The sequence below is a fragment of the Camelus ferus genome, chromosome 18 (genome assembly GCF_009834535.1).
Source record: "Camelus ferus isolate YT-003-E chromosome 18, BCGSAC_Cfer_1.0, whole genome shotgun sequence".
In the NCBI taxonomy this organism is placed as follows: domain Eukaryota; kingdom Metazoa; phylum Chordata; class Mammalia; order Artiodactyla; family Camelidae; genus Camelus; species Camelus ferus.
Genome location: NC_045713.1, coordinates 928,445 through 949,394, shown reverse-complemented (window position 1 = coordinate 949,394; position 20,950 = coordinate 928,445). Strand labels below are relative to the sequence as shown.

At 44.0% G+C, this 20,950-nt stretch overlaps 3 protein-coding genes across 3 annotated transcripts in view; 1 reads left to right on the top strand and 2 right to left on the bottom strand.

Annotated features, from left to right (window-relative positions):
• The window catches only part of LOC116657644 (probable ATP-dependent RNA helicase DDX60), a 16,338-nt gene extending 631 nt beyond the window's left edge, over positions 1-15,707 (bottom strand). The window contains 10 exon segments of the mRNA XM_032461035.1: positions 78-238; positions 1,526-1,641; positions 2,099-2,174; positions 2,177-2,203; positions 5,655-5,810; positions 6,811-6,952; positions 10,898-11,043; positions 12,397-12,572; positions 13,651-13,766; positions 15,332-15,707. Coding sequence (XP_032316926.1) covers positions 78-238; positions 1,526-1,641; positions 2,099-2,174; positions 2,177-2,203; positions 5,655-5,810; positions 6,811-6,952; positions 10,898-11,043; positions 12,397-12,572; positions 13,651-13,766; positions 15,332-15,706 — 1,491 coding nt within the window. The 5' untranslated portion in view covers position 15,707.
• A 4,045-nt stretch (positions 15,708-19,752) lies between these two features.
• On the top strand, positions 19,753-20,633 carry LOC116657643 (ryanodine receptor 3-like; the record flags this gene model as incomplete). Its single annotated transcript, XM_032461034.1, has 4 exons — positions 19,753-19,809; positions 19,900-20,006; positions 20,197-20,248; positions 20,395-20,633. Coding segments are annotated over 4 exons (312 nt in total), but the record flags the coding sequence as incomplete, so codon positions are not given.
• Positions 20,634-20,884: 251 nt separating this feature from the next.
• Positions 20,885-20,950, bottom strand: part of LOC116657642 (probable ATP-dependent RNA helicase DDX60) — a 22,353-nt gene continuing 22,287 nt past the window's right edge. Inside the window, exon 13 of the mRNA XM_032461033.1 lies at positions 20,885-20,917. Within this exon, the coding sequence (XP_032316924.1) occupies positions 20,885-20,917 (33 nt within the window). The remainder of the gene's footprint in view (positions 20,918-20,950) is intronic.

The window sequence follows — 20,950 nt, the reverse complement described above, 5'->3', positions numbered from 1 at the left end:
TACCAAAGAGATGGAACAAATAACAATACAAGATAAAGAAAAGTTAAAAAAAAAAGGATAGACTTAACAGAAACTACCTGTGCCTTTTTGCCCTTGGGTTCACAGAAATTCCTCCTGGGCTTGGCGGCTTGAGTTACAAGAAGTTTTGAAGAGACTGATTCTAGTGACTTCCCATAAAATCGCTGAAAAACATGATACTTTTGCACAGATCTGAGATAATGAGGATCTCTAGATTTTTCTGAAAAAGAAAAGACTTAAAATGCAACACAACTATATTTTTGCAACAGCATTCTCACTGATGCTTCACACCACCCCACCCCACCCCCACATACACACACACTTTTCCTTTTAGTTTGGAGCAGTCATTTAGGCTGATTACTTCCATTGAAGAGGGAATCTTCAGTCAAGCTCTCTCGTCTGTAGCCTCATTCCTTAAAGGATGGAAGGGATAGAACACTCTTTCATCATCTACCTCTCAAAGTAAACATCAAGATGCTGCAGAGAATGACAGCTTCTGAGCACTGCTTCTGTCATGTGCTGTGAAGGAAGTTAATGAGGGGAAGGTGGAAGAATCAGGAAGACACCCATCTAGGCCTTCTTGCATCACTTGATAGAAAAACCCTTACTCCAGACCACAGCCACAGAGCCAAGAACTTGTCAGCTCAGAAAACCTGTCACTGTGGAAAAATCCATTGACATAGGAAACCCCAACAACAAAGGTATGACTTGCTCCCAGCCCCAAAGAAACCTACAGTCCTCACTTAAATGGGATAATTCAGTGGGTTGATTTTTCTATCCTTATCTGCCAATATCAAATCAAACCACTTGGAAGGATGTTAGGGATTAATCTAAAAAGTCCCTCGTATTTTTTTGGATCTTGGTTGCTGTGTCCCTCAGGGGGCTGGTGAGTGGTGTGTGTGAGCATGCTTATCATGTACACATCTAGATTTTTCTGATGCTAAGTTTTGTCCATGTGAAGGAGGGGCTGAGCAGGGGGTAGACCAGGGTGAGAGGAAGACACGGGATGAGCCGGGGAGAAGGGTCCCTAACTCACTCTCACTGACATACTGTCAGCAGTGACACGGCCTCCTGTGGCAGCCCCTCCAACCTGAGCACCATGGGCAGTAAATCCACTATACTTGTGACGAGCAGGCAACTGAGTGCTGTGAAAGCTGCTGAAACTGCTCAGAAGCCTTTGGCCTCAATATTTCTGAGGTCAAGGAACACACAGGTGTCAACTGCAAGCTGTCTTTGCTTAAAAAAGCTTCTAACTTCTGTGGGGACAAATGCCATTATCCATGCACTTCCTCCCGAGAGAGCCGCGTGGCCATGGACAGGTGGCCGTCAGCAACCAAGGGGGGCTCTTCCATCACCTGCCTCACTGACACCACCTCTAACACCTAGAACACTGTTATTATTCAAGAAGTATAACTCTTGGCTCATAACACGACAACTTTTCATTATAAAATAACAGGAAGAGAGTGAAACCGATCTTAATTTATTTCACCAGAGTCGCAGCACTGACCATTGAACTGACACTTTGTCCTGTCGTAGTCGTCACTGAGGGGTCTGTGGGAATGCCAGTGCACGAGTTCATCAAATTCCTTCTGTCTGACCAGCGAAGTTACAGCAGGGTCGTCACTATGAGATGACAGGAAGTACATGCTTATTTTAAACCACATGCCTCCAAACACAGCACAGATTTCATTTAAAAAAAATTTTTGTTTTTAAAAATCACAGCCACCTTTCCTCTTTCTGTCATAGAACGTGGATAGTAGGCTCCAAAGAGCAGTTTATTAGAGACTTAAGAACCCAGACTCCACTGTGTATCTCTAACAGTGAGGTCAACATCAACAAATATTCATAGATTAATTCATTAATTAAAAACATGCAGGTAGAATGATTTTACTCTAAGATTAAAATCATGTTGATTTTAACCTAGTTATGATCCAAAAGGCTTTGATATTAAACTCATGTGTTACAAACACATTACATCTAACATACCCTATTTATAAATAATGTCACATTTCATAGAATCTTTAATGAGTAATTCATTTATTCCACCCAGGTATTTACTGAGGCACTTTGAGCCCCATACCTCACCAGGAAGGGCAAATCTTTCAAAATGTCTCCAACAAACTTATCCACCACCTGACATGACATTGGAATAAAACATAATTAGGCATCTTTTCCTTGAAGGTATCTGTAAACAAGTAAAAAATTAAGACAAGGTCAAATGTGAAACTTTCATGCAGACATATTATACATCATTTTCCAAAACTTCACATTAAAGAAACATTTTTGATCGATCTAAATTTACAGTGATCAATTCCAGCCCATACCATAAAGCTACTTCCCACATTAAAACATTCTGGAACACCGCAGTGTATAAGAAAGGCAGCACTTAGGTAGGTAGGTAGGTAGGTAGGTAGGTAGGTGGATGGATGGATAGACAGAAAAATGCCTGTTTCCTATTTCCAAATGTTTATTCCTTTTCTCATATCTTATTATGGGACAAGGAATTTGAACGTGGAAGTCTCACTCATAAATCTCTTACATTATACTTTTATAAAAATAAGATGAAAAAACAGTAGAGGAAGATACCGATGTCAGTGAAGTTACTGGGTATCACTGGTGTCTTCCCTTACACCCTTCTGGATATTACAAACATGGATACACACACACAACAGTGTTCATACATGTCACATGCACACTGTATATATGACAGCTGGCTAACGAATGCCTTTTTATCTAATATCTGGCTCCTAATTCCAGGTAGGCTGCCTATTACTCCCCTGATGCTCACTGTTCCAGTGTCTGCCTGATACCTTCCTATGAGCCCTACAACTGTACCTGGGCACCTTCCTCTTACAGCTGTAGTTGCAGCCAGCGTCCTAAGGATTTCATGCCCCAAAGACTGGATGGAAGTTGCAGGGTAAATACCCTGGCTATCTTGCTCTTTGGGTAAGACATCTCCCAAGTGGTTTGCACACCGTTTGAAAATTCCTAGTATAACTTACCTGCAGTTGCCCACATAGAAACCTACTCATTAATGCCCTGCATGGACTATGTTTTCTCCCTGGTGTTACCTAACACTCCCTTATTTGACCTTCCCGGTGCCAACCATCTCCTTGAACTCAAGAGTCTTTGTCTAGGGGACTTATCCTGACTAAGGGCAGAGGATATATATTCCTCCCCTGTCCTCTGAAAACCATACTTGTAACTACATCCTGACTTCCCCTTAACTTTCCTTCACATTCCTTCTGGGGTCATTTTATTCTTCCTGAAATTCATGATGCAGAAATATCTTCAGCCATGACAGGATGATGGATAAATCCATGTTTGTACTTTGAAAATGTCCACTTTACTCCTTCATTCTTAAATTACATGTTAAAAATTATATATAATTTCATTATGTTCTGATTTCTATCACCATTACTGGGAAAGTCTATTATCAGACTAATTTTTTCCTTTGTAAGTAACTCTTGATTCTTTTAAAATACTTATTTTTCACATTCTATGATTCTGTTGCATTGTGTCTAGCATGGGTATTTTTCAGTGTGCATGTGCAGTTGTTAACTGACCCACTTGGGACCCATCGTATGCCCTCGATGTGCAAATTCTTGTGTTTCATCATCCAGGCAACTGCCCAGCCATCATCTCTTCAAATACTGCCTGACCCACCTTGGCTCATTCTCTGCTTCTGAATCTCCAAATGAATGAAAAGTTACACATCTTCATTCTATCTTCCATGTCTCTTATTTTTTCTTGTTATATCTTTTTTATTTGAAATTACAGCTTCATTGAGGTTAAACTGACAAGAGTCACATATCTAAAGTGTACAATTTGATGTTTTGACATATGTATATATTCACAAAACCTTTACCACAAACAAGAAAATAAATATAAACACCATCTTCAAAGGGTTTCTTGTGTGTCTTTATAATCTCTCTCTTCCCTCCACATCTAGACCCTGTCCAGAAATAAACCACTGATATGATTTCTGTAACTATAGATTAGTTTGCATTTTCAAGAACTTTATATAAATGGAATAATCTATTCTCTGGCTTCTTCCACTCAGCATTATTATTTAGAAATTCACTCATGTAGTTATTAGGTCTGTATTCAGTCCTTTTCATTGTTGTTATATTCCATTGCATGGTTATATAAACGTGTTTTCTAGTTGATAATGTCTATCACAAAGAAAGCCACCATGAACAGTTATGTACAAGTCTTTGGACAAAATGTTTTCATTTCTATTAGGTAGAAGCCTAGTATTGTGTTATTCTGCATTCCACCAGTAGTGCTGCTTCACAGCTTGCCAACACTTGCTATGGTCAGTCTTTTAATTTTAGTCATTTTAATTTTAATATTTTCTCCTTTTGTCAATTTGATTACTACGTGCCTTGGTGTGTTCCTCTTTGGATTGATCCTGTGTGCAACTCTGCAATTCTTGGACTTGGGTGACTGTTTCCTCTACAAAGTTGGGTAAGTTTTCGGTTATTATTTCTTCAAAAATTTCCTCAGGTCCTTTCTCTCTCTCTTCTCTTTCTGGGACCCCTGTAATGCGAATATTAGTGTGCTTCATTCCATGAAGACATGGAAGATATAACTTGTATTTTATAATTTTTTGTATCTATTTTTTTTGCTTGTTTTGGTTATTTTCAAATGTTTTCCAGCTTTATTGGGATATAACTGACATACAACATTGTGTAAATTTAAGGCATACACTGTGTCATCTCTATTTGTACATGTAATTTTTGTGACCTACTTCTAGTTCACAAATTCTCTCTTTGGCAAAATCCCGTCAGCTTCAAACCTATCCACTGACAGTATTTTCATTTCTACAACTTTGGCTACTTTACAAAGTGAATGAAATGTTTTGCATCGTGTTGTTATTTTCTCACATTTCAAATTTCCTATTTTATTTCTTTAAACATTTTTAAACACACATATAGCACATTCTACTTTGGATAATTACAAAACCTGAAGGACTTAAGAGTTCCATTTCTGTAACTTCTTGTTTCTCTTGGGACTTATTTCTTCTGCTGTTTTATAAATTTGTGTTTACACTCACATTTCACAGATAATCCTGTAAAACCAGGGTTTATCGTGTTGCTCTTCTATGGAGAATGTGCCAGATTCCTTTGATCACTTTAAGGTTATTTTCTGGCTTAGCGTGGTCCTGACCCTGATAACAGAGTAAACCAAAACCCAGATTCCTGGGAGAGCAGACCTATAATTAGAAATTCTCAGAGTGATCTGCAGATCTATCTCTTCCTTCATTTGTTGGCTCCTGAGATTTCCCTCCTATTGTTTTGAGCTCAGTTACGATTTTATACAAAGATGTTTGGTGTCTTTTATCCAGCATTTCACTTACTAACACTTTCATACTGACAGAAATGGAAATCACATGTATCTTGCTTTTTTAAAAATTGACAGCAATATTAGTTACAAGCAAAACATAAAACTTCAAAATTACACTCAAAGTATTATTGCCCCAAGGATATGACAATATAGGTAATTTATTGTGAAAATGCACAGCACCAGGAAAATACTTGTACCTGCAACATTTAGTTAACAACGTTCAAATGTTTCAAAACATTTTCAGAGGGATGAGGCTTTTCTTTCAAATTAATTCAGCGATCTCTTACCTTTGATCGGTGATGGAGCCTTTTTAAGAAAAGGAAGTTTTGTTGTTCTCAGAGGAAATGGCTTTCCAACATCAAACTTTCAGGCCAACTTTGATACAGTATCCCAGAGGTGTTCATAATCCTTCGTAATGACATTTCCCAAATTCAAATGTAGACCTATATAAGAGTTAAAAGTGGTAAGTACTAAAAGTCATTCACACATACACGGATGCACTTACTTTGACTAAAGTCATAGAACTCTAAAATACTTGTCAAACAGTGACATTTTCAGTGAGTTCCAAACTGAACCTAAAGGAAAATGATCCCTAGTGTTGCCTGTGAGACTGCACACCTTAAAATTTATCTTGTTCCCCTATTTGATAACTAAGTATTAAAATTATAACTATCTTAACTAACAATAACAGATGGTGAACACCTAAATATTCTTCAAGGTAGTAAGAAATGTTATGTCACACATAGCTTTACAATCAATAAAACAGAATAAAAACTATGAGTTTTCAAAAGTTAGAATGTTTGTAAAGAATTGCTAAATATATTTGTAGCTAACTCATTCCAGTGTTTGCAATATGTAGGAACCAAAACTTAGTGGTTTTGCTCAATTAGTAATGCTGCTTCACAGTACTGTTGATTCACGGTAATGCTCAATTAGTTATACTTCTCTTAAAATGTGTCTTATTTTTCTTTCACTATTAATAAACAACATTTATTCTCATAAAATGATGCAAAGAAAAGAAAATTAATTACATATAACATATAATACATGTATATATATATATATATCAGCTTTATCTTTGGAAAAAATTTTAAATTCCCTAAATATCTAATAGTAGTAGAATGATTCCATTAATGTTATGAAAAAATGTTATGCATGTATTTAAACAGAAAATTCAACTGTTACCTAGAAATGCCAATTTCCCAAACACATATTGTTTGTAACAATACTCGTGGAGTAATATTAAGTTAAAAATGTTTTAAAATACATTCACTCTGATTGCAACTAAGTAAAACTTATATACATGTATAAACAAACAGTGGAAAGACGATGACTGCTATGTTATATGTTGGAAGTATAGAAAAATGATTTTGAAGTTTTAAATCCTTTATAAGGTCTACCTCTGGATAAAAGTATACTTATTATAATATACTAAGGTGGTACCTTGAACATTTTCTTCTTCATTGTAAAATGCTATATTTTTCAACAAAAGCTCATCACTTAAGTCAGAAAGGTGAGTTAAATTCAGATTCCAAAATTCAAAAACATTTATATTACTTAGGATGAAATAGTCACACCAGTTTTTCTGAAAATTGGAAATAAAACCAAGTTATTGACAATTTTTACATTAGCAGTAAACTCTAACATGGTCTTGAACACGCAGGCTAAGGTAGCCAGGCTCCTCCTTTTCTTACTGATGTGAGCCCTTCTGGGCTGGTTAATGATGAGTGCTTTATACCTTGCAAGGTTAAAGCTAAAATAAAATCAAACTAACCAAAAAATGAATTCATCATAGTTCTGTATTCTGAATCATAGAAATCTGTATTTCATGCCTAATACATTTTTTTCTCCTACTGTAACCCACAAATCCAAGACTACAGAAACATTGCTTTCAAATGTACAATATTTACTTAGGATTTAATGTTTTCCATTTTATTTCCAGGTCAAAAGAGCATTAAAAAAAATAAGGAGCATTTGATCATTCAGGGATCTAGAAGATGCTGAAACCTTCAAACTCAAAGATTCCCATTAGCCTACATCATTGTGCAGCCACAGAGTTAACAGAAGTGCATCTGTCCCCCCACCAGTCACAGGCAGGATGTCTCCCCGAGCATGCTTAGCACAGAGCAAGGCAGACAAGAGTTCAGTAACTTCTCTGAGTGAGTGGAGTCATCCTTTCGTCAGTGTTAGAGTTCGGTTCAGAGGGGAAAAAAAAGCCAGCTCTCTGCACTAAACTCCCTTACTGATAAAACACTCAGGCTCTCCTGTCATCTCGATCAATGTGGCACCGCATCCAGAGTAACCCAACAGAAGTGTAACACAGGCAAACAGGCAAGTTGTAAATGTTATTTCAAATCTTCTGGATGTCACATTATAAAAGAAACAAGCTGAAATTCATTTTAACTTATTTCATTCAACCCAACATATCCAAAATATTATCATTTCAATGTGTAATAAATATAAAAATATTAACAGAACAGCTTATGTGTTTTTCACACTAAGTTTTTGAAATATGGTGTCTCTTTTAGACTTATCCACATCTCAAGTGCCCACTGTCCACTTATGGCTGCTGGCTACTGCGCTGGGCACCTCCGCTCCAACCAGGTAACTCAGAACGGCTACCTGTGGTTCCTGATTAAATCATACATACCAAAAAGGCAGGGACCTCCCACCTCAACTGTAGTTTTATCTACAAATAAAAACTGAGGAGATTTCCTTAGAGCCACGGAGCAGTGATTCTCAAAATGCAGCATAAGCCTCACCTGGAAAGGTTATTAAATATGACAGATTGCTGGGCCACCATCCAGAGAGATTGATCCCATGGGTCTGGGTGGACCCAGGAATCTGTACTTTTAACAAGGTCCCAGGTGATGCTGATACTGTTGGTCAGGGGACCCTACTTTGGGAACCACGCACGTGAGGTCTGTCCCCACCCCCAGGCCACAGATCCTTCCCCATCCCACCACTGAGTCAGCAGTAATGTGTGAGAACAGAACACCAGAAGTCCCCGACTTTACTCACTCCATCTGACAGGTACCACAAGTGGCCTTCAAGTATCAAGACTGGAGCAAACATGAAACCCTCCCTGCAGTTTGCTGAGCTGCTCAGTTTCTCCAGAGACCTCAGAATATGCCTTTTACTGCCAAAATGTCTGAGGCTCCCTGAAGTTATGCTTCCTGGTGCCAGTGCCCCCCAAGTGAAGCTCAGAGAAGGGGGAGACCAGAGGAGGGGTGAGGGGTCATCAGCTGCTCCCAACATGTGGGGAGAGCAGAGGGCGTGGGAGGGCATAGGCTTAAGATGAAACAGGACCTCAACCTGGTCATTTGTTAGCTGCCCACTAAGGGGCCACTCAGCCTTCCTGAGCCCAGGTTTTCATTCATAAAATGAGGACATATGAGGAGTGTTGTCTGAATGAGGTAACAGAGGTCAAGGACACACTTAACACAGGCACGGAATATACAGTGCTCTTCCCACATATCTGGCCATCCACACCACTCTAGTTAAAGAACGATGTTTTCTACCAGCCAAGACCACTGAGCATGTCCTGCAGGGTCCCCCAAGAACATCCCATCATTTAGAAAGACTCTGTACTATTCTTTTCATTTAATACCCACTGTGCATTAAAAAACTGTTTATGAAACTCAGGTAAGTGAAAATTACACATACAGAGCACTCCTTTACATCTGTAAATCAATACCACAATTAATATATACATACCATTCAGTAGTTGAGTACATGTAATTCAACCGACACAAAGTTGGCAAAAAAATTATTTCTCGAAAGTAAATTTACAGCAAAACTCATAGCACAACATTGTTGACGCTGTATCATATTATTTCAGTGTCTGACGTAGAGTATCCCTAGGCTCAGCGTACTGCCCTGGCATGACTTACACTAAGATGCCTGAAGTGAATTAAACAGGCGCTAAAGACAGGATCTCTATCCCTTTAGTGAACCACAGTCTGCCTCTTCCTGATGGAAAATGCCAAGGAAAGGGTTCCCCAGTGGGCTCTGGGACACAGGAACGTACTTTCACTGGACACCAGTAGAAGCACATGATCCTGTGTCCCCTGGAAGTGCTCATGACTGCAGACCCAGGCCCACCCCTCCACAACTGGACTGGAAGTGCTGCCCACACACGCCATGAGCTGCCACAGCAGACATCACTGAGGCACCACCAGTGAAACCAGCCCAAACCAACAGACTTGGGTTACCTGACTTCTTTATTTCTTAGGAGAAGCCATCCTTCTCAGACTGAGTGGAGTCTTCTCATTATCAGGTACTAAAGCATCCTGCAGTTCCTCCTTAATGTAAATTTTAAAAATTCAGTATCTGTCTCCCCCGCAAAACAGGGCTCTATGACAGTGCTGGGGGTGGGGGGACTAGGTTCTCAGTTTCCTCCCTAGGACTCATGCAAAGCGTGTGCGGTGGGTCGACACCTGTGGACTGGCTTCCTAACTGACTGGTTCTAAAGTACTCTCCCTGAGCACTTGGATTCTAAGTGTCAAGATCCGTAAAAAAGGTCTGCTAATCCCATTTCTGGGCATGGAGTCCCCAGATCAAAGGGAAAGACTCACACACGAAGAACCCGGGAGCAGCAGCACCTATATAACACAGCAAACGCCCTCTTCACTTCCCAGACCGCGCTGTGTCCATCGAAAACAGCCAATAGCCACCACAGAATGAGTGGAGTGAGGGAGAAACTGGGAAAACACGTGGAAAGAAAAAAAGTATAGACTATACATTATATATACATCTTTACCTATAACTATGTATAGTCCCAATGTTAGAAACAATTACACATAACAGAGAAAAACCTACGCATTTACACCAAAAAGAATAAACTGAAACATCAATGGTGACCAGCACTGATTTGCGTGGGCTCCTGGGTAAGGTTTTCTTTTGCTATTTTTTTCAAGTCAACATATTTTCCCTAAATATCCTCAATACTGGACGAAAATAATAAACAATCAGACTGCTTTCCTCAACGGCTCTCAAGAGCAGAACACGACGGTCATTGTTCTCTCCCAGTTGACATCACAAAACCCTAATTTTTCTTTTTCTTTCTTTCTTTCTTTCTTTTTTTTTTTTTTTTTTTTGAGTGAAGATTTATTCAGGGACGCACACTCCAGGGACAGGAGATGAGGGAAAGGCCACGGGTGGGGCTCAGGCTGAAGAAGAAGCAAGAAGCAGACGCCCCCGCAGACAGGCCGGCTGCGCAGCGCAGGGGACAGGGCCAGGAGCCCTGGCCCTGGCCCCCAGTCCTGACCCGGCCCCCGCCCCAGCCCTGGCCCTGACCCCGGCCCCGGCTCCAACCCTGACCCTGGGCCTGACCCGACCCCGGCCCTGACGCAGGCGGAGTGGGAGAGATGGTCCCCTCAGGCTGGAGACGGCGCGCGGCCGGTCCTACCGTAAACACAGCTGCTGGAGTTCGGAAGGGACTGACCAGGCCACTGACCCTTTCAGGCGCCCGCGCTGACGTGGCTCCCACACACCAGAGACAAGGCCCCCTGGCCGAGCGTCCACTCACCATCTGTAAGGCGGTCTGAATTTCCTCGGTCCAGCAGGAAGCCACGACTCTGGTGCGGGCTCTCTGGGGAAGAGGCACGCGGAGCAGGAAAACCGCAGCGAGACAGCGCAGCCTGCACAGGTCCTCCGCCTCCCTCAGGGGCGGGCCGCGGCGTTCCCCCTGCACGAGCCACAGAGCGCGTCAGGGACCCGCGGCCGAGCAACGCCGCGCGACGCTGCGTGGGGCTGCGTGGGGCTGTGAGAGGCTGCGTGACCCTGCGTGACCCTGCGTGAGGCTGAAGGACGCGGCAGGACGCTGCGTGACCCTGCGTGAGACTGAAGGACCCCGCGTGACGCTGCGCGACGCCTGGGCAGCCCACGAGCTGCTCCCCGCGTGCGGGCGGCCGTCACGCACTGACACCCCGGTTCTGAGCAGGCCGGTCTCCCCACGTCCCGGGTGCGGGCTGTCCTGGTGAAGCGCGGCTGCCGAGCGGCCCGGGCTCAGGAGCCCTCCCCGAGGCTGTCCTCTCCCCCGGCCTCCCTCATGTGTACAGCTGGCGCTGAACGCGGCGCGGCTGGGAATGCGTCCCCGGCCGAAGCAGGAAAGGCGGGGGCGCATGTAACCTGGCCACCTCCCGTGCCCGCGGGTTTCGGGGCCCCAGACGCAGGAAGGTGCAGCGCCTCCCTGGAGCGAGACGGGCCTACAGGATGAGCCGCTCCAGAGACACTGGGTGTAGGTCACTTGGGTGGTACCTAAGATGACCCGCCTAGCCCCGTGGGACGCGCCACCAGGACCACGACTCACACAAAGGACGCAAGAGAAGCACGGTGAGTCCCGCTCATTTCTGAAACTGCGGAAGAAAGAGACAAAACTTCGTTTTTCCTTAGTGAGAATCTTCCACGGCAGCAGGGGGGACCCGTGTGTGAGCGCGTTGTGCGCAGCGCAGGGACGGCTGCTCAGCAGGACAGCGAAGCCGCGGCGGCCTCTCAGCCAGGGAAGGCTCGGCCCTTCCGTGTCTCCCCGGCGAGGACGGGAGGCAGGATTGCCGCTTCCAGGACCAGCGGAACCGGGACGAGACAGCCCTGGGTTCACGCCACACCGCATTTAACAGTTCGGTTTGAGGACTGCTCCCCGGACCCGCTGAACCTCAGCGTGCCCATCCGGGAAATAAGAATGACAGCGCCCCCTAAAAATGCTACTGTGAGGATTTAAGGGCAGAAGGGGTGTGAGGAGACCCGAACCTCGGACGATGGCCAGCTCTCACCAGTGCCAGCTCCTTTCTTCCGGGGAGGACTGGACAAATTTGACTAGACGTGGACTAAGGGAAACGTGCAAAGTAAAACACCAAATCGTGTAACGGCACCATCGATGAGTCTTAGAAACAAATTCTATCGCCTCCCCCACCCCTTTTTTGGAAGTTCATATAAATTAGAGAAATAAAGTCAATCAAATGAATTGGGGAAATGAAAATCAATAAAATTTCAAACATGGAGAACCATGGTGTTGTATTTCACAGTAAAATAATGATCGCACCTGTTGGGTGTTAATTTTCTGAGCAGCGGGGGTCTGCGACCTATTCTCTAAGACGCTGTGGTACAAACTCAAGAACAACGAGCATGAAGTGACACAAAGAACTCGTCGAATGTCAGACCCTTCCGGCCACAGCTCTTTAAGCGGAGAAATCATTTCACGTGCCAGTCACAGAAGGAAATTGTAAAATACCAGGATGTTCAGGAAAACAGTTTCAATCATAAGTGATCTCACTGGAAGAAATACAAAGAACACTTGTGATGACATGAAACTATAACCATTCCTATCTAAAGCAATAAAATTTACCATGAGAAAATAAAAAGTATTTCAGTGAAATTATTAAAAACTTCAATACATAGGAAGCTCCTATAAATCAATAAGAAAACAACTAAGCCTTTAGTAAGAGATGAGCAGATAATTCACCAAAGAAATACAAATAAAAATAAAAGTGTTAACCTCTTAAATAACAAAATGAACAATTAGCATATTTTTTACTTCCAAGTTTGCAAAGTATATCTTAATGATAATAGCACTGGAAATCATATGACATGTCATTTCTCTTTTACTTTATTGATAACAATATAAATAGGTACAGAGTTACTGCAAAGCTATTTAGTAAAACATAAGATTATCATTAAATATGTTGATACTTTTAATTGACTACTCAAGTTCTAGGTATCTAGGTTAGGTAAATACCACAAAATATGTACCAAGATTTAGGCATCAAGATGTTCATCACAGAGTTCTTTTTTTTTCTTATTGAAGTACAGTCAGTTACAATGTGTCAATTTCTGGCGTACAGCACAATGTCCCAGTTACGCATATACGTACATATATTCGTAATTGTGGAGTTCTTTGTTAGAGCCAATTTTCAAACAATTTAAATGCCAGGCATTAGAGAAATACTAGCACCCACTAAAAAATAAAATTTGTGAGGAATTTTTTGATAATCAGAAAAAGTGGTCTATTAAATTCTGTTGCTAATATGTTTCTCAGTTTAGTTCCTTTTGTCTGTAAAAAGGACATCAGTGCAAATGTAAGTGAAATACAAATAATGTCTGAGCTTAGTTAATATTGTTACACTGACACTAACACCCTGGCTGGACAGGTGCACGTGGTCACACCAGGTGCTAACATGCAGGGAAGCTGGGGGAGGGGCAAGTGGGGACCCTGTACTACTTTTGCATCTTTTTTTTGTCATTAAACAGTTCAAGTCAAGAGGTTTTTTTTAAAGTTTCAGTACCTCTTCCATCATATTTTCCCATTTAAAATTTCCAAAAAGATGTCCCAATGCTAAAAGTCGACATTCTTCCAATTTCTTCATCAGGGTTTTATAAGCATTTTCAATGTTATTCTTATTCTGTAAAAGATAGGCAAGTCACATAAATTGTCATAAATAAAGTGTCACATTACTTTCCAACTATAGACAATCATATATTAAAGATATAATTGTTACAATATATTTCTAAATTAAAAAATACACTAAAGTAATTATATATCATCAACAGTGCTTTTCAAGTCTGCCAAACAGCACTATTTTGTCTTTGCCAAATCAATTTTTGTCTGGGAATTTGGTCCATTTTATTTTTTTAACAGCTTTATGAAGGTATAATTAACATGACACAAATTTACTCACTTTAAGGGTACAAATCAATGACTTTGGTAAATTTACAGAGTTGTGCAATCATCACCACAATGTAATTTTAGAACGCTTTCAACATCTGAAAAAGAAACACTGTACTCATGTAATGCACTGTGTCTTATTAGGAAAAATTTTAAACATACACACAGAGAAAAGCGTAACACTCCCCCCTCCCCAGTAACTACCATTATCAACATACACTGCATCTTCTTCAGCATTTTACATGGTCCTCAGAATGAAAGTGAAAGATCCTCTCTAGGGTGAGAGTTCAGCAAATTAGGAAATAAATTATTTTACCAGAAATAAAACCCTCCATTAAAAAAAAGTTTTCCTGAAGGATAGATTGGGAAGGAAACTTGTAGGGACATTTCAAACTCAAATTCAAAAAACGCTCTCACAGAGTAAAAAAGGGTGAGTGGATTACAGGACCTCCTCTCAATACAGAAACAAGTCCCAGGTCTGTTTCTGCTCACAGAGGGCACCTCGAGTTGGAAATGGTTTAATGATTGGAGTTCTATCTTATACTTCATTACAACCATCCAGATGTCCCCAATATCATGAGGGGTGTGACCCCAAACTCAAAAAATGAAAAGTGTTAACTAACTCAAAAATCATTTTGATGAAATAAGAGTCATCCTCACATTCTAAATTTGTTCTAAGCAGCGAAAATTAAACAGAAACCAGATTTATTTATAAAACTGGTGAGCATTTTTGACTCCCAAAATTTCAGTACAGTAATTACTAATTATACTGATACAGCAAAATAGTAAGATCACGGAATTAAAATTCTCAATACTTTGAAAGCTCTATTAATGATTTATTATTAAATAAACATATTTCACTTCTTTTCCTTCCTCCTCAACTCTCTCCATGGTTGTCTCATGAAAAGCTGCTGAGTTAACCATCATTTCACTCATCTGTGGCTCCAGCACCCCACACCACAGGGGAGCATATGCAGGCAGGGGGGTCAGAGGCCTCTCCTCAGACCCACTGTGTGTTGACAGTGAGCAGACTACTTACCTGTGACCCTGACCCTCCCTCACGGGCTGCTGCAAACGGTAAATAAATGGCTCTCTGGAAGGACCACACACTAACTCCTGTCATGGCCGCACGTGCCCAGTAAAGGGCTGCATTTAGGGTTACAATCATCATTATTACTACTTCTCTATACCTCTCTGTGAGACTGGTGATAATTCCCATAGGAGAGGCAGAAATAAAACTGAGTCAAGTAATTTGGAAAATTCTGTGACATTCCAGAAGCCTGTCTTTGAGATGCAAATTACCTTCTGGAAAAACATCTGGTTCTTGTGCTTGCTTGGCATGAAATACGCATAAAGTCGTAGGAAGTCGGACACCTGGCCCGAGGAGAGCACAGCATTGACCTTCATCGCCCAAGACTGAATGATTAAGAAGTTGAAGAGGTGTGTCTGGAGGTGGTTCAGGCCTTCATCCTCCACTATCAGGAAATACGGGTAACTGTCCTCCAGGAAAGTCTGCCACTCCTGCGACAAGCACCCAGAAAAGGTTGTTCGAACGTCGACGGTGGTATTGTGCTCTAGGTGGAGAATTAAAGCCCTCTTCAGAGGGAGAAGTTCAGGGAAGTTGAAATATGCATACTCAGCATCCTGTGGGGGCGGGGGGAGGGGTGGGAAGGACATAATTGTGAAATTAGCACTTAGAAGTCCACCAGTTTTGTAGGTTAGCACGCACCATCAAAGTCAGTAAAGGACTAGGTTCCACCAGTTCTGTTGTTTTATAGTCACAAGAAACAGACCCTTGAACCTCGACAGTCAGGTTGCAGACACCACGCATCGCGATTGGGGTCTAGATCCACGTGTCCTCTTTAATTCGGCGGAGTGGGTATCACACTTTCCCTTCCCGCCCTAATCCTACAATGATGGCTTCAGCCTTCCAGAACTTTCTAGTCTCCTCAAGTCCTTTCTGATGACAGGATGCCTCTGTTCTCAGCCCCCTCTCAACTTTAGGGTGACTCCATCTGCAATTCTCAGAGTCTGAGAAGGGTACACCAGGCACCACCCAGACCCAAACCAAGTAACCCCATGACGGGGCTGGGTTTCTGCTCCAACTTCTCAGTTTCTTGCTCCTCAGTCTTATGTATTCGCCTCTGTTCCATCAGCACAGGGACTGCTGTTCACCCTCTAACAGTCTCAGGTCACTTCCATTTAAAACTAAAACGGTCTCCCACTCCATCTCAAGCCTCCTCTTTTTGGCCCAATTCCCTCTTGTCTACACTGTATGTCTACACCTCCTCACTCCTCCAAGTCCTCGGGCCCCTTTCCTCTGGAGCTACCCTGAACCTGCTCTGAGGTCACCGGGGATGCCCCAGTGACTGGAAATCCGGGCAATACTCTTTCAGTCCATGATCCACTCACCACTCTCCAACACTGGGAAGGCTTTAGCCACTGCCTCTTTCCAAGGAGCCTCTGCCCCCTCGGTTCCAGTTAAATCTGTTCCTCTTCCTGCCTTCTCTCTTGGGACTCATGGAACTGTTACCCCAAAAGGGAAAGGAAAAGACCCCAGCTCTTGTCACACCTGAAAGATAAGATAACAGACAGGAGACAGCGTTGTGCAGCAAAAGATTTCACAGGATTTACTCAGGAAAAGGAAAAGCACTCCTCCGAGAACCGGGGGTGGGTGGGTCCAGGGCAGACAGCAATGGTCTTTGTCTCCCTTCCTCTGCTACCCTCACTTACAGGTGGTCTCTTGACTGGCTGACGGCTCTTGCCCCAGAGTGCTCAGTCGGGAGAGGAACTGGCCAGGTGGGGAGCCTCTGCTGCATGGCAGGGAACACACCCGCTCTCACCTGACAGTCCCCCAGGGAGCAGAGGTGCCCCTGCAGGAGCTCGGGGGGGCCCTGGGAGGTTCCCCCAAGCACGGCACCTTGACACGTCAAACATCCTAGCTGGAGGAGCCAGGTGAGCAACAGCAGGAGGGCAGCCACTGGGACCTGTCCCCCACCTCCTCCCTGAAAGGAGGAGCCAGCCCTGCCCTGCCGACTCCCAGACCTGGGGACAGAGGACAACAGGACACAGCTCTCCACCGTTCACTGCCCCCGCCTGAGCCCCTCCAGCCTCCAAGCCTTCACATGTTTACTGTTTCTTTATCTAAAAGGTATAAAGTCTTCCTGCTCTGGCCGCTCTGTTAGGAATTCATCCTCCTGTGAAGGGCCCTGTGTACGTGGAAAGCCTCAGCACACCTGCCACGCTTTTCTCCTTGCTCATCTGTCTTCTGTGCGTTTACTTCTTAGCCGGAGACCCCAGGAGGGGGAGGAGGGCTTGTCCTCTGCTGCGGCAGCCGTGCAAAGCCAGGCCTCACAAGACGAGACCCTAACATCGGCATGAACTTAGTGGTGACTCAGACTCTTAGGGAACAGGACAAACGCCTCCCCAGGAAGCAAAGTAGATCCTTGAGGAGGAGGGAGAGAACCAGGAAACGTGAACTCAGAGGTGCCCGCCCTTGTGGCCACTAAAGGCAGTTGGGGGTCTGAGTGGCAAGGGTGAGGCGGGATTTTAGCTTCCCCGATGCCTGTGGCTATGGTGACACCTCCAGGCCCATGTGCTGCTCTGTAACTTATATAAGAGCTCTGGGAAGAGCCCGCAGGTCCTCTTAATTAAACCAATTCATCTGGCCACCAGGGGCATATGGACCCTCAAAGTCCCACTGAAATCTTCCTTCGAGAGCGCAGCACGGTTTTCTGAGAAGAGACTTGAACGTCACGGTGGTAACGCCTGGAGCTCCACGGGGACGCAGCATGTGCCGGGGGCGGGGGAGGTTGTCCTGGGGCTGAGTGCTCGTGGAGGTGTCTGTCACCTAGCTTTATACGTGGTCTCTGCAAGGAAAGGGCCCCCCAGAGCTCTTTACCCCAGAGGGTGTGGATTCCGATGGGGACGGACCTGACAGCATTTGGTGCAGGGCCCCACCTCAGGTGGACTGACTAGCAGGTCACAGCATCAGTCAGATTAAATAAAATCAGTAAATGCAGAACGTGTTGTCTCCAGAACCATGCAGAACTAAAAGTTGGCAGACTTACATGATAGTTTGGGACGCTGGAGGGACAAGAGCCAGGTCTTGACGTTGCCAGCAGTGGAGCGGTCCTCAGTTCACCCAACAATCCTAGGGGATTTCACCTGGGTGGTGGTTAGGGGCTTCCTCTGGACCAGGCACGTTGCCAGCATCCGTGTGTCCAGAACAAGCACTTGCATGAACACCTGGAGCTGCTCAGAGGATGATATTACCTGTGCAACATCACCCCTGGGCTCTGGAGGAAGGTGGGGGAGGGGGGGTTGAGACCTCCCCTGCAGAGTGTGTGCAGCTGTGAGGCTGCCACCCCCAAGGAGCCCGGCAGAGGCACGTGGAGTCCCTCCAGAGACAAAGGCATACCGAGGCCACACAGAACAGATGTGCCATTTCTGTAACAGTGACTTCCAACGGGCTGCTGGCAGAGCGGTGGGTACCATGGTGTGGAGGGGCTGGGATCCACTGTGGGGGCTGTTCACGCTCCTCCAGTTGAGAACACACCAAAGTGGGTTAGTACCTAGGGAAGAAGTGAGGATAACGAGACCTTCATTCATTAGGCCTTATGGTTAAATTCCTGAAAATTATTTGTCAAAAATGTAACAATTTAGGGGGAGGGTATAGCTCAGTGGTAGTGTATGCTTAGCATGAAGGAGGTCCTGTGTACCATCCTCATGACTTCTGTTTAAAAAAAAAAAAAAAGAAAAGAGTGTAAAAATTTAATATGATACTGCTTCATGTTTTGTTACTTTTCCTCTGATTAGGATGTGATGGTTGGTTCGGGAGCTTGCCTAATGTGTGCCATTGTAAGGAATTTCAGGCTTCTTATTTTTCAGATTTTTTTTTAAAAGCCAAGATAGATGCATGCTTTCTTAAAATTACAATGCCAACACCTTTTATTACAGAGTTCTCTACTTTGGCCATGGAGACTCTGAGACAGTGGTAACGTAACTGGAGTCACCCAGATTCTGCCGAGAGGGCTGCCTGAATGCTGGTGATGGCTCCACTGTATCAAACTGCCTTTTTAACAGAGCATGGCTGGGGGCTAGCAAGTATGTATCACTGTATTTAAAATAGATAAACAACAAGGACCCACTGCACAGCACAGGGAACTATAGTCAACTTCTTCTAATAACCTATAATGGGAAAGAAAATATCTATGTATGTGTAACTGAATTGCTTTGCTGTACACCTGAAACTAGCATTGTAAATTGAGTAGACTTCAACAACAAATTTAACAACAAAAAAAACTTGTGCTGTTTCACAATCTCCCGCCACCCCCGCACCCCCGTGGTCCTCCTTAATTTACATACACGATTAGCCCTTAAGTATTTTCCTCCCATTTTTCTTTCTGAAGTGAACTTGGAGAGGAAAGAGTAGACCTCAGAAGAGGAGAAACATCAGTTTCTTCCTCTGTAAAATGGGGATATTAATTATAACTAGTCTTATAGGGTCATTGTGAGAATTAAGTAAATTCATATGTAGTAAGGGTCTCATGGTAAGTGCTCAATAATGCTAGGTATTATTTTTAAGCATCAGGGTGAGATTAGGGAGATGAGAGATTAGGGAATGGGAGGCAAGGCTCAGAAGGGGGTAGCCAGAAGAAGGAGCAGTCTGAATTTGGTCAGAGATTAGGCACTGACTTGCACCTGCCTCCCAGGTCTGATCATTTGACGCTTTTGGTGAGCTCCGCAGACCAAAAAGAGCAGTGAGGGAAGATATGGAGGTAGGGTCATATCAGGGGGCGATCCAGAGGATTACAGGACCACTGGGGGGGTCAAATGGGCCTCGACTCTGATGTTCGTGCCAACCGCAGACCAAGGGCTTCATCTGCGGCATCAGCATCGGCAGCGACTACTTTGATACGACACCGCATGGTTTCGAGACCCACACGCTAGAGGAGCACAACCTGGCCAATTACATGTCAGTGTGGGCCCACTGGCCAATCAGGAGGGTGTGGAAATGGCCGGCAACATCCGGGGAGGGGATACCGGGCTTTGGTCAGTTAGGAAAAGGGGTGTGGAATCCATGTGGGTGGGTTCTCAGCCAGCCAATCAGGAGAAGGTAAGTAAGGCTGGTTATGACCTGTCTCCCACTGCCCTTCCAACCCCAGGTATTCCCTGATGTGTCTGATAAACAAGGATGAGACAGAACACACGGGTCAGGTAAGGGTGTGTTAATGGGAGAAAAATGGGCAAGGACATGGAGAATTTTAATATAAGGTCAATCAGCAGGTGGCAGTAAAAAGGTCAGATCATATAAAGCATTTGAAGATGTGACCAACCAACTCTTCCCAAACCCCAACACCTAGGAGTCTTATGTCTGGAAGATGTACCAAGAGAGATGTTGGGATTTCTTCACTAGTGGTGATTGTTTCCGCAAGCAGTATGAGGACCAGCTTAGCTGAGACACCCACAGCTGGCCCTTCACTCACACTTCAAGTGCCCTATTCTTACAGCAAGCCCCTTAGTCCCCAAATCCCTCCACCCAAGGCCGCTGGGGGAGAGGTGACCATGTGCTGTAGAAATAAAGTCTGTGCTACTTCCCTGATGTTGTACTGGATCGTTGAATTTGGGGGGGGGTCAGTAGGCATCCAGGAATTCGGCCCTCCTCCCCTCCCCCCAGAAAACCAAGATGACAGCAGAGGTTAAAATCACGTTTATTGGGAGACACAGGCATGTCATGACCACTATATTGTGTCCACTGGGGAGGGGAGGGGGGGTAGTGACTGATTCCTAACATCTCCACCCCCAATCCCAGGGACTCATTTCTGGATATAGAGGTTGCTGGGAGAAGTAGGATCATCTGCTGGGCGTGTCTCCACTACCACAGGCCTGGGGAAGGAAGAGAAAAATCAGTTTACTCAT